At 42.2% G+C, this 14089-nt stretch overlaps 1 protein-coding gene across 5 annotated transcripts in view; it reads right to left on the bottom strand.

Moving 5' to 3' along the window:
* LOC143981455 (NACHT, LRR and PYD domains-containing protein 3-like) overlaps positions 1-14089 on the bottom strand; it is a 182835-nt gene that overhangs the window by 43694 nt on the left and 125052 nt on the right. For 3 of the 5 annotated variants that reach the window (XM_077479312.1, XM_077479313.1, XM_077479314.1), the window contains exon 9: positions 1339-2301. The exons of 1 other annotated variant lie outside the window; for it this stretch is intronic. In XM_077479312.1, the coding sequence (XP_077335438.1) occupies positions 2082-2301 (220 nt within the window). In that variant the 3' untranslated portion in view covers positions 1339-2081. Of the gene's footprint in view, positions 1-1338; positions 2302-13682; positions 13765-14089 lie in introns of those variants that run through there. One more of the 5 variants, XM_077479315.1, reaches the window with a different exon arrangement.

Here is a 14089-nt window from a genome sequence, read left to right on the forward strand (position 1 = left end):
TGCAAGCTATATTATTAAAGATAGATCACTAGCTATATAGGTGAGGTGAATATAGTGGTGTATACTGCGGTCAGGGCACAGACAATAACCACTACACAACAGCAAGATAGGAAATCAGCCAAAAACGATCGGTGTATACTGTGTTGAAGGTACACAGAACACCCACTGCTTCAGACGCCAACACACTACACGAGGCCGCCACAATGGCCTTATATAGTGTGGGGCGTGCACTACACAGCCTGAGCTATGATTGGCCACAGGCATCCTGCCTGTGGCCAATCATGGCTCTCCTCGCTGCTGGCGCTGCGATTGGCCAAGCATGCAGGGTCACAGTGCATGCTTGGCCAATCATGAGTCAGCAATGCACTGCGCCATCGCAGTGCATTGTGTGCTGTGAGCGTCACGCGAATTTGACACGAACGGACCAAAATGTTCGGATTTCGCCGAACGGACGAACAGCCAATGTTCGAGTCGAATGTGTGTTCGACTCGAACATGAAGCTCATCCCTACTCCTCACCTTGGAAGACCTATTAGTGCTGGAAGTGACTGTTTTTTGTATCACAAGGTGGAGGGGACGGTATCTGTCAGTCTCTTATTCCAACTGCCCGCAGCACAGACATCTCTTCCCTATTCCTACCTATAGCTTTGGCTGCAGCTCTGACAGACTCATATTTCCATAGAAGGGGAAGGTGCTTCACCAGAGACCTCAGGAGATTCCTGCTTCTCCTGCCTGCACCTACGTTCTTACTACCCATAGCAAGGTGTGATTGGACTGGGCTGCAATTTCTTCACCCACCAGTAGGTGTCCTCAATGGTCCACCTGTATTCTGTGCATCTAACTTGGGGCTAATATATAGGAAACACTAATGTATTTCATGTCATATTTACAAACAGTATATGGAAGGAACATATTATGTGGTAAATATAGAGAGAGGGCAGGGAGAGTCCAAGGAAAGGACATAATGCAGAGAGGGGGAGGGAGAGGTGAGGGGGGAATGGGGAGGAGAGAGGGGGAATAGGGAGGAGAGAGGGGAAAAGGGAGGAGAGAGGGGAAAAGGGAGGAGAGAGGGGGAAAGGGAGAGGTGAGAGGAAGGGGAAGGGAGAGCTGAGAAGAAGGGGAAGGGAGAGGAGAGGGGGAAGGGAGAGGAGAGGGGGAATGGGAGAGGAGAGGGGGAATGGGAGAGGAGAGGGGGAAGTGAGAGTAGAGAGGGGGAAAGGGAGAGGTAAGAGGGGGAAGGGAGTGGTGAGAGGAGGAAGGGAGATTTGAGAGTGTATCAGCTGTGGAGAACAAGATAAGAATTTGGGAAAAAAAATACAGAATCACAGAATACAATTAATAAAATATACAAAACTTTATTGATGAGTAAAAAACCTCAATGGGGTAAATCTATAGAGAATAACACCTTCCAATAACCAGGTAATAATATTGGTATCCAAATAATCAATCAGTCCCTTTGGGTAATGATCCATGATATGAAATCCTCCGGGAATAATACATGATCCTCATATACAATATATCAGACATGAAATGTAATCAGAACAATCGGTGGATAACTCCATTTAGATGATATAATAAAAATTGCAGCAAGTTGTCAGTGAAAGGCGAAGCGGCTGAACGGACTCTGTTCTTATACAAGATAATGTCAGCAACACGGAGAAAGCAATTGCAGAGAGACACTGGGAGCCGGGAATGACGTATATGTTAGATAGAGCTACATCACTTTATTACACCCAAGAAGAGGACGGAGAGGAGTGTGGAGGATGGAGAGGATTATGGAGGATGGAGAGTAGTGTGGAGGATGGAGAGGATTATGGAGGATGGAGAGGATGGAGAGTAGTGTGGAGGATGGAAAGGAGTGTGGAGGACGGAGAGGAGTGTGGAGGGTGGAGCGGAGTGTAGAGAGGAGGATGAAGAGGAGTATGGAGGATGGAGAGGAGTAGGACAGCAGTAAGAGGAAGATGTGGTCTCTTTCTCTGTATTAGTAATTGCTCCAGTCAGCTTTTATTAATGACAAACTTTAGAAAATGTCTTTTTCCCGCCATGAACGAGTCCTAATAACAAGTCGGATCCTCATCACCATCATAGTAAGTATTGATAATATTGGAAAGTGTGGAATCCTACAGAGGGGAGAAGAGGGAATTCACAATGGGAGGCGACCATTATATCCATGAAGAGTAGAAGACTTTCCTTTAGAGGGTTGCAGAGAAGTCCGAGGTGTCGGTGAGGAGATCCTCTATACATGGAAGAGGTCCAGCAGACACAACACCGGGACACAATCACCAGACAAATCTCCGGCCGTCTACAAGAGATAATTGTACAATTACACAGAGATATTACATTGTATACATTCCATGAAATGTGTCATCAATACATATATATGTGAATGTGATGTGAATATCATTCCATGTTACACAGGGACTCCTCATATTAGTAATTTGGCTACTTTCCATCCACAGAAGAATTGGGATCATGTGACCTGAGGAAGATCTGCAGATCCCAATATCAGCAGCAGAGCCGACTGAGGAGACGATTGTATTCAGAATATTGAAGGTCGGCCCCATTCCCATCCCTGGAACAGCCAGGACGGGTTTTATTATTTTCTGTTAAGAAGTGATCCAGATTTATAGAGAGGAGAAGCCGGAATCCAGGAACTGGACTGATCAGCACTAGAGATGGGCCAACAGTTCTATCCGAGCAAAAGTTCCCCCCGAACATCACCTGCTCACCCGCTCACCAAACACCCAAATTTGAGGTTAGCTTGGCGGAATATTCATCCGCTGAGCGCCCCACAATGCACTGTGAGCTTTGCACTGCATTCTAGAGGACCTAATTGGATGAAGCCAGCGGTCAGGTGCAAGGCTTCACCAATTACCTGGACAAGACTGCTAAACAGTAAGTGATGCCAGTCTGCCCGTCTGATTATGATTTACACCTGCATTTACACACAGCATGATGAGAGTGCTCAGGTAGTTCAGCATCACTCTTCACTCTGTAAGAGACCACTGACCAGACCAAAGCACGCTCTCACCATGCCGTGTGTAAGACATTGTGTGAGAGAGGGGCAGTTCTTTGGCCCAAAAGATGTCTTGAATTTAAAGCAGTGGTGGTGCTTCCATAAATGAATTTGCCTTGCTAACACTGACCCACCTCTCAGCCAATCAGGTGCACCGGGTCTGTGTTACATGTCACCTGATTGGCTAAAACAACAGGTGCTGTGATTGGACGCCTAACAGGTGTCCAATCACAGGAGAGGAGGAGTGGACGGGAGAACAGAAGAGATTGAGGAAGAAATGGAGGACACCGCTCACCGCCTGCCGCCGTCACCTGCTGCCCACCCAAGACAAGGTAAGGGCCGGGCAGACGGTGGGCGGGGGCACAGTGGAAGCATTTCATGCGCACAGTGGCAGCATTTGGGGTATAGTGGCAGTGTTTGATGGGCACATTGAGGCTGCAATTGATGGGGGTCTTTCCAGAATGTTTTAGTTTGTTTGCGCCCCCCAAAAATGTTGAGCCACCACTGATTTAACCCCTTCCCGCCGAGCGTACGCAGATATGCGGCCTTGCATTTTGGGGGTTATACCAGGATGATGCCCACAGCCTCAGGCATCATCCCAGTACAGTTTTTTAGAGCTGGCGATCAGTTTTCCAGGGATAACAACTGATGCAGCTAAATGCCGCTCGATTGTTATCCCCCTCCCGCCGCCTCCCGACAATCTGACTGGTCCTCCCGTCCCCCCGGGAGACCCGATCCTCGATCCGCCACTTACGGCGGCTAGAGAGAGATGGGCACAAAGCCATAAATGGCTTACTTCCAGTCTCCTGAATGTAAACACGGAAGCAACGTCACTTCCTGTTTACTTGGCTGCCAATGGAGCCGTATTTGAAAAAATATACAGTATTCAGAATCACAGTTTTTGGTGATCTGAATACTTTGAAGTGCAAAGGAGGTATTGGAGGTCTTTTAGACCCCCTGATCCCTCCATAAAGAGTACCTGTCACCACCTATTATTGTCACAAGGGATGTTTACATAAACACAATTGAATAATATAAAAATAAACAAAATAAATAAGAATTTTTTTTTAGAGCGCCCCCGTCGCCGCAAGCTCGCGCAGCGAAGAAAACGCATATGGAAGTCGCTCCCGCATATGTAAACGGTGTTCAAATCACACATATGAGGTATCCCTGTGATTGTCAGAACGAGAGCAATAATTCTAGCACTAGACCTCCTCTGTAACTCTAACTTGGTAACTGTAAAAAACAATGAAAGCTTCGCCTATGGAGATTATTAGGTACCGTAGTTTGTCGCCATTCCACGAGTGTGTGCAATTATAAATTGCAACATGTTTGGTATCCATTTATTCGGCGTAACATCATCTTTCACATTATTCAAAAAAATTGGGCTAACTTTACTGTTTAATTTTTTTTAAATTCATGAAAATGTCCCTTTTCCCAAAAAGTTGCAATTAAAACACCGCTGCACAAATACTGTGTGACATAAAATATTGCAACAATCGCCATTTTATTCTGTAGATTCTCTGCTAATCAATCTATCTATCTATCTATATATATATATATATATATATATATATATATATGTATATATATATTTATATATATATATATATATATATATATAGATATATATATATATAGATATATATATATAGATATATAGATATAGATATATAGATATATAGATATATATATAGATATATATATATATATCTATATATATATAGATATATATATATATATATATATAATTTTTGGGGGTTCTAAGTAATTTTCTAGCAAAAAATATGGATTTTAACTTGTAAATACCAAATGTCAGAAATAGGCTTAATCATGAAAGGGTTAAAGTGTAAATATGATTTTCTTTTGTGTTTGTAATTGTGGTATATTTAGTACTGGCTGGCGAGAAGTACAGTGTTAACAAAAAAAAAATTATATATATATATATATATATATATATATATATATATATATATATATATATTAAATGCAGGACACCTTTTGGATTATATTATATATAATTGGGGGGAATATACCCTGCGCTGTGACTTATATAGTGACAATGGGGCGGGGTCACATGGTATATGTCACATGGGTTGGTCACATGGTGACCCCGCCCCCTTACGATGTCATAGTCCCCATGTGACATCAACCCATGTGACCAACCCATGTGACATATACCATGTGACCCCGCCCCATTGTCACTATATAAGTCACAGCGCAGGGCGGCTCTGGCATTCCGGCCGGAGGGAGCGACGTGTCAACATCTCCTGGAGAAGAACAAGAAGAACAAGAAGAAGAACGGAAGGCGACAGCGGCGACAGCGGCGACAGAAGACCGGGCCACCGCCTGTAAAAGAGCTACAAGAAGGCGCGGTGGCCCGGCAGAAGAACCGAAGGCGGCGACAGAAGAACGGAAGACGGCGGCAGAAGACCGGGCCACCGGACCAGGCGCGGTGGCCCGGCAGAAGAACCGAAGAGGGGGACAAGACCCCCGAAGTCGGGAGAAGAGGCCGGCGGCGGGGAGGAAGAAAGCCGGACTCCTCCGCTGGCAAAAGAGCTACACACACATAGCGGAGGAGTCTGGCGAGAAGACCCCCGAAGACGGAAGACCCCCGGCTGTGCAATAAAATACTTTTTCTCTGTGTTGTGTGTTTTATTGTACTTTATTTCACAGGTGAATGGGTAGGGGTACATTGTACCCCATACTCATTCACATAGGGTGGGGGGCCGGTATCCGGGGGCCCCCTTCTTAAAGGGGGCTCCCGGATTCCGATAAGCCCCCCGCCCGCAGACCCCGACAACCAACGGCCAGGGTTGTCGGGAAGAGGCCCTTGTCCTCATCAACATGGGGACAAGGTGCTTTGGGGAAGGGGGGGCCGCGCGGCCCCCCCTTCCCCAAGGCACCCCCCCATGTTGAGGGCACGCGGCCTGGTACGGCTCAGGAGGGGGGGCGCGCTCGCTCGCCCCCCTTTCCTGGCCGGCCGGGTAGCGTGCTCGGACAAGGGTCTGGTGTGGACTTGGGGGGGACCCCCACGCCGATTTTTTTCGGCGTTGGGGTTCCCCTTTAAGCCCATTCCAGGCGGCGGAGCCCGCGACGTCTCCTTCGCGGACCCCGCCTACCTGTACACGCGCTTGAAATGGGCGGATTTGCCTCCTCCTTACGTGGGCGAGTCCGTTCATTTCAAAGTTGAGCGAACTGTTTGCCCAACCTTGTTCGTCAAACAGTCCGCTCGTGTGTGGGCAAGTCCGCTCATGCAAATTTTGAGCGGACTGTTTGACAAACTGTTTGCCGAACAAGGTTGGGCGAACAGTCCGCGCGTGTGTACGCGGCCTTAGTTTACTGTTAGTATAGTGTAGTGTGTGTGTGTAGAATATTAGTATACTGTTAGTAGAGTGTAGTGTGTGTGTGTGTGTAGAGTGTTAGTAGAGTGTGTGAATGTAGTGTGTGTGTAGAATATTAGTATACTGTTAGTATAGTGTGTGAGTATAGTGTAGTGTGTGTGTAGAATATTCGTATACTGTTAGTAGACTGTAGTGTGTGTGTTTGTGTGTGTGTAGAGTGTTAGTATAGTGTAGTGTCAGTGTAGAGTGTTAGTGTATTATTAGTATAGTGTGTGAGTATTTTGTGTCAGTATAGTGTAGTGTGAGTGTAGAGTGTTAGTATAGTGTGTGAGTACAATGTAGTGTGTGTGTGTGTGTGTGTGTGTGTGTGTGTGTGTGTGTGTGTGTGTAGAGTGCTAGTATACTGTCAGTATAGTGTGTGGGTATAGTGTAGTGCCAGTGTAGAGTGTGAGTATAGTGTAGTTTGTGTGTAGAATATTAGTATACTGTTAGTATAGTGTAGTGTGTGTGTGTGTGTGTGTGTGTGTGTGTGTGTGTGTGTGTGTGTGTGTGTGTAGAATATTAGTATACTGTTAGTATAGTGTGTGAGTATAGAGTAGTGTCAGTGTAGTGTGTGAGGATAGTGTAGTGTGTGTGTGGAATATTAGTATACTGTTAGTATAGTATAGTGTAGTGTGTGTGTGTGTGTGTGTGTGTGTGTGTAGAATATGAGTATACTGTTAGTATAGTGTAGTGTGTGTGTAGAATATTAGTATACTGTTAGTATAGTGTGTGAGAATAGTGTAGTGTGTGTGTAGAATATTAGTATACTGTGTGAGTATAGTGTAGTGTGTGTGTATGTGTGTGTGTAGAGTGTTAGTATACTGTGTGAGTATAGTGTAGTGTGTGTGTAGAGTGTTAGTATACTGTCAGTGTAGCGTGTGTGTAGAGTGTTAGTATACTATTAGTATAGTGTGTGAGTATAGTGTAGAGTGTTAGTATAGTGTGTGAGTACAATGTAGTGTGTGTGTGTAGAGTGCTAGTATACTATTAGTATAGTGTGTGAGTATAATGTAGTGTGTGTGTGTGTGTGTAGAATATTAGTATACTGTTAGTAGAGTGTAGTGTGTGTGTGTGTAGAGTGTTAGTATAGTGTAGTGTGTGTAGAATATCAGTATACTGTTAGTATAGTGTGTGAGTGTAGTGTATGTGTGTAGAATGTTAGTATAGTGTAGTGTCAATGTAGAGGGTTAGTGTATTATTAGTATAGTGTGTGAGTATTTTGTGTCAGTATAGTGTAGTGTGAGTGTAGAGTGTTAGTTTACTGTTAGTATAGTGTAGTGTGTGTGTGTAGAATATTAGTATACTGTTAGTAGAGTGTAGTGTGTGTGTGTAGAGTGTTAGTAGAGTGTGTGAGTGTAGTGTGTGTGTGTGTAGAATATTAGTATACTGTTAGTATAGTGTGTGAGTATAGTGTAGTGTGTGTGTAGAATATTTGTATACTGTTAGTAGACTGTAGTGTGTGTGTTTGTGTGTGTGTAGAGTGTTAGTATAGTGTAGTGTCAGTGTAGAGTGTTAGTGTATTATTAGTATAGTGTGTGAGTATTTTGTGTCAGTATAGTGTAGTGTGAGTGTAGAGTGTTAGTATAGTGTGTGAGTACAATGTAGTGTGTGTGTGTGTCTAGAGTGCTAGTATACTGTCAGTATAGTGTGTGGGTATAGTGTAGTGCCAGTGTAGAGTGTGAGTATAGTGTAGTTTGTGTGTAGAATATTAGTATACTGTTAGTATAGTGTGTGAGTATAGTGTAGTGTGTGTAGATTGTTAGTATACTATTAGTATAGTGTGTGAGCATAGTGTAGTGTGTGTGTGTGTGTGTGTGTGTGTGTGTGTGTAGAATATTAGTATACTGTTAGTATAGTGTGTGAGTATAGAGTAGTGCCAGTGTAGTGTGTGAGGATAGTGTAGTGTGTGTGTGGAATATTAGTATACTGTTAGTATAGTGTAGTGTGTGTGTGTGTAGAATATGAGTATACTGTTAGTATAGTGTAGTGTGTGTGTAGAATATTAGTATACTGTTAGTATAGTGTGTGAGAATAGTGTAGTGTGTGTGTAGAATATTAGTATACTGTGTGAGTATAGTGTAGTGTGTGTGTGTGTAGAGTGTTAGTATACTGTGTGAGTATAGTGTAGTGTGTGTGTAGAGTGTTAGTATACTGTCAGTGTAGCGTGTGTGTAGAGTGTTAGTATACTATTAGTATAGTGTGTGAGTATAGTGTAGAGTGTTAGTATAGTGTGTGAGTACAATGTAGTGTGTGTGTGTAGAGTGCTAGTATACTATTAGTATAGTGTGTGGGTATAGTGTAGTGCCAGTGTAGAGTGTGAGTATAGTGTAGTGTGTGTAGAATATTAATATACTGTTAGTGTAGTGTGTGTGTGTGTAGAATATTAGCATACTGTTAGTATAGTGTGTGAGTATAGCGTAGTGCCAGTGTAGTGTGTGAGGATAGTGTAGTGTGTGTGTGGAATATTAGTATACTGTTAGTATAGTATAGTATAGTATAGTATAGTGTAGTGTGTGTGTGTGTGTGTAGAATATGAGTATACTGTTAGTATAGTGTAGTGTGTGTGTAGAATATTAGTATACTGTTAGAATAGTGTGTGAGAATAGTGTAGTGTGTGTGTAGAATATTAGTATACTGTGTGAGTATAGTGTAGTGTGTGTGTGTGTGTGTATAGAGTGTTAGTATACTGTGTGAGTATAGTGTAGTGTGTGTGTAGAGTGTTAGTATACTGTCAGTGTAGTGTGTGTGTAGAGTGTTAGTATAGTGTGTAAGTATAGTGTAGAGTGTTAGTATATTATTAGTATAGTGTGTGTGTATAGTGCAGTGTGTGTGTAGAGTGTTAGTATACTATTAGTATAGTGTGTGAGTATAGTGTAGTGTGTGTGTGTAGAGTATTAGTATACTGTTAGTATACTGTGTGAGTATAGTGTAGTGTGTGTGTGTAGAATATTAGTATACCGTTAGTATAGTGTGTGAGTATAGTGTAGTGTGTGTGTAGATTGTTAGTATACTATTAGTATAGTGTGTGAGCATAGTGTAGTGTGTGTGTGTGTGTGTGTGTGTGTGTGTAGAATATTAGTATACTGTGTGAGTATAGTGTAGTGTGTGTGTAGAGTGTTAGTATACTGTGTGAGTATAGTGTAGTGTGTGTGTGTAGCGTGTTAGTATACTATTAGTATAGTGTGTCGGTATAGTGTAGTGTGTGTAGAGTGTTAGTATACTATTAGTATAGTGTGTGAGTATAGTGTAGTGTGTGTGTAGAGTGTTAGTATAGTGTGTGAGCATAGTGTAGTGTGTGTGTAGAATATTAGTATACTGTTAGTATAGGATCTGAGTATAGTGTAGTGTGTGTGTAGAGTATTAGTATACTGTCAGTATAGTGTAGTGTGTGTGTGTAGAGTGTTAGTATACTATAAGTATAGTGTGTGAGTATAATGTAGTGTGTGTAGAGTGCTAGTATACTATTAGTATAGTGTGTGAGTATAGTGTAGTGTGTGTAGCGTGTTAGTATACTATTAGTATAGTGTGTGTGTATAGTGTATTGTGTGTGTGTGTAGAATATTAATATACTGTTAGTATACTGTGTGAGTATAGTGTAGTGTGTGTGTGTGTGTGGAATATTAGTATACTGTGTGAGTATAGTGTAGTGTGTGTGTGTAGAGTGTTAGTATACTGTGTGAGTATAGTGTAGAGTGTTAGTATACTGTCAGTATAGTGTAGTGTGTGTGTAGAGTGTTAGTATACTGTGTGAGTATAGTGTAGTGTGTGTGGGTGTAGAGTGTTAGTATATTGTGTGAGTATAGTGTAGTGTGTGTGTAGATTGTTAGTATACTATTAGTATAGTGTGTGAGCATAGTGTAGTGTGTGTGTGTGTGTGTGTAGAATATTAGTATACTGTGTGAGTATAGTGTAGTGTGTGTGTAGAGTGTTAGTATACTGTGTGAGTATAGTGTAGTGTGTGTGTAGCGTGTTAGTATACTATTAGTATAGTGTGTCGGTATAGTGTAGTGTGTGTAGAGTGTTAGTATACTATTAGTATAGTGTGTGAGTATAGTGTAGTGTGTGTGTAGAGTGTTAGTATAGTGTGTGAGCATAGTGTAGTGTGTGTGTAGAATATTAGTATACTGTTAGTATAGGATCTGAGTATAGTGTAGTGTGTGTGTAGAATATTAGTATACTGTTAGTATACTGTGTGATTATAGTGTAGTGTGTGTGTAGAGTATTAGTATACTGTCAGTATAGTGTAGTGTGTGTGTGTAGAGTGTTAGTATACTATAAGTATAGTGTGTGAGTATAATGTAGTGTGTGTAGAGTGCTAGTATACTATTAGTATAGTGTGTGAGTATAGTGTAGTGTGTGTAGCGTGTTAGTATACTATTAGTATAGTGTGTGTGTATAGTGTATTGTGTGTGTGTAGAATATTAATATACTGTTAGTATACTGTGTGAGTATAGTGTAGTGTGTGTGTGTGTGTGGAATATTAGTATACTGTGTGAGTATAGTGTAGTGTGTGTAGAGTGTTAGTATACTGTGTGAGTATAGTGTAGAGTGTTAGTATACTGTCAGTATAGTGTGTGAGTATAGTGTAGTGTGTGTGTGTGTGTGTGTGTGTAGAGTGTTAGTATACTGTGTGAGTATAGTGCAGTGTGTGTGGGTGTAGAGTGTTAGTATACTGTGTGAGTATAGTGTAGTGTGTGTGTAGAGTGTTAGTATATTGTGTGAGTATAGTGTAGTGTCAGTGTAGAGTGTGAGTATAGTGTAGTGTGTGTGTGGAGTGTTAGTATACTGTTAGTATGGTGTGTGAGTATAGTGTAGTGTCAGTGTACAGTGTGGGTATAGTGTAGTGTCAGTGTACAGTGTGAGTATAGTGTCAGTGTACAGTGTGAGTATAGTGTAGTGTCAGTGTAGAGTGTTAGTGTATTATTAGTATAGTGTGTGAGTATTTTGTGTCAGTATAGTGTAGTGTGATTGTCGAGTGTTAGTATACTGTTAGTATAGTGTGTGAGTGTAGTGTAGTGTTAGTGTATTATTAGTAGAGTGTGTGAGTATTTTGGGTAAGTATAGTGTAGTGAGAGTGTAGAGTGTTAGTTTACTGTTAGTATAGTGTGTGAGTATAGTGTAGTGTGTGTGTGTAGAATATTAGTATACTGTTAGTAGAGTGTAGTGTGTGTGTAGAGTGTTAGTAGTGTGTGAGTGTAGTGTTTGTGTAGAATATTAGTATACTGTTAGTATAGTGTGTGAGTATAGTGTAGTGTGTGTGTGTGTGTGTGTGTGTGTGGTTAGAATATTTGTATACTGTTAGTAGAGTGTAGTGTGTGTGTGTGTGTGTGTGTGTGGTTAGAATATTTGTATACTGTTAGTAGAGTGTAGTGTGTGTGTGTGTGTGTGTAGAGTGTTAGTATAGTGTAGTGTCAGTGTAGAGTGTTAGTGTATTATTAGTATAGTGTGTGAGTATTTTGTGTTAGTATAGTGTGTGAGTACAATGTAGTGTGTGTGCGTAGAATATTAGTGTAGTGTGTGTGCGTGTAGAATATTAGTATACTGTTAGTATAGTGTGTGAGTATAGTGTAGTGTGTGTAGAATATTAGTATACTGTTAGTGTAGTGTGTGTGCGTGTAGAATATTAGTATACTGTTAGTATAGTGTGTGAGTATAGTGTAGTGTGTGTAGAATATTAGTATACTGTTAGTGTAGTGTGTGTGTGTGTAGAATATTAGTATACTGTTAGTATAGTGTGTGAGTATAGTGTAGTGTGTGTAGAATATTAGTATACTGTTAGTGTAGTGTGTGTGTGTGTAGAATATTAGTATACTGTTAGTATAGTGTGTGAGTATAGTGTAGTGTGTGTAGAATATTAGTATACTGTTAGTGTAGTGTGTGTGTGTGTGTGTGGAATATTAGTATACTGTTAGTATAGTGTGTGAGTATAGTGTAGTGTGTGTAGAATATTAGTATACTGTTAGTGTAGTGTGTGTGTGTGTAGAATATTAGTATACTGTTAGTATAGTGTGTGAGTATAGTGTAGTGTGTGTAGAATATTAGTATACTGTTAGTGTAGTGTGTGTGTGTGTGTGGAATATTAGTATACTGTTACTATAGTGTGTGAGTATAGTGTAGTGTGTGTGTGTAGAATGTTAGTATACTGTGTCAGTATAGTGTAGTGTGTGTGTGTGTGTAGAGTGTTAGTATACTATTAGTATAGTGTAGTGTGTAGGTGTAGTGACGTGCTGTATATCCTTTTTCTTGGTTGCTGGGTGTTTGTTTGTTTTTTTGTTTTTTTCTGTCCACTTTTTTTAAATTGTCAGCTGCAGTTTTTTCTGAATGTGACATCGGTGTTCCCCTTTTTTATTTAGAATTTTTTCTTACATTTCTGTGAGCGTCAATCCTCAATTTAACCGCTTGTCACCTGCCCTCCATCAGATGGCGGCGAGGCGGTGCAGCTCTCGTTCTGGGATGACGTCATATGGCGGCGTCCCACAATGGCCGCTCTCTGGTGCGCAGCAATTACCACGGCAACGTGTCACTGACAGAGGGTGAGGAGAGGAGAGCCGATCAGCGGGACATCGAGGAATGTAATCAGGGCACTGATTATAATAAAGAAAAAAGTGTCACATATAAGTGCCAAACATTGTCCACCAATGTCAGCTATCAGTGCCCACCAGGCGGCAGCAATCAGTGCCCATAACTGCCCACAAGTGCCACCAATCAGTGCCCATTAGCCATGCTAGTCAGTGCTGCCAATCAGTGCCACTTATCAGTGCTGCCCATGAATGCCCCTCACTGCTGTCGATCAATGCCCATCAATGTCCCCCATCAGTGCTGCCCGTCCATGCCACCTGTCTGTGCCCACCAGTGCTGCCTATTAGTGTTCATCTCAGCTCTGAAAGTGCGGGGGGCCTCTGTCACTCATAGAGAGGAGGCGGGGCAGAGGTGGGGCTCCAATCAGATGACAATGGAGGCGGAGCTGTATCGGTGATGTGATGGGCGGTGCAGCCAGTGTGTCACCGCAGGCTTGTAGTACAATAGATGGGAGCGCGCATGTGCGGGTGCCCCTATCAGATCAGTGGTGTGAAGGGGGCACCGGTCACACAACAACACAGGAAGTGGGCAATACTGAGCAGAAATGACGCCATTTAGAAGAGGAAAAGAAGAGAAAGATTACTATTACTGGAATTCTATATTTAAGGATCAGAAAGAGAAAATAAAAGCTGAGAGTTGATGTGACTTTACTCTGATATCATCCATTCCGGACATCTCTTCATATCCGGATCCGTGTATTACCTGAGAGGGGGAGGGGCTCCCACACACCATCTTCTTATCTTCATCTGTATATATAGATACATCCCAGCCTCCTCCTCCATCCCTTCATAGAAGAATAAAATGAGAGTGTTAGAGGAGGAAATGTTGCTGTGATGATGGAAGGGGGGAGGGGCTCATACTGAGCTCTGTAAAAAATGATGGAAAAGTGAGGGGCCCTCACCATGGCAGGGGCCACACACTCATCTCCATCCAACCATTGGGATAGCAGACTGTATGCCGGGTGTGCTGGGCTGTCATGTGTACAGGCTGAGAACACACATCTGATTGGCTCAGTTATACTGACACATTGGATGGACCTCGGGGGATGGGGGGTATTTTTCTGTAAAGGTAAAACCTTGTGGAAGATTGTAGGACCTGACTAAGATTAT

This window comes from Lithobates pipiens, unplaced genomic scaffold (genome assembly GCF_037356315.1).
Source record: "Lithobates pipiens isolate NorthernLeopardFrog02 unplaced genomic scaffold, aLitPip1_a1.2 Scaffold_157, whole genome shotgun sequence".
Lineage (NCBI taxonomy): Eukaryota > Metazoa > Chordata > Amphibia > Anura > Ranidae > Lithobates > Lithobates pipiens.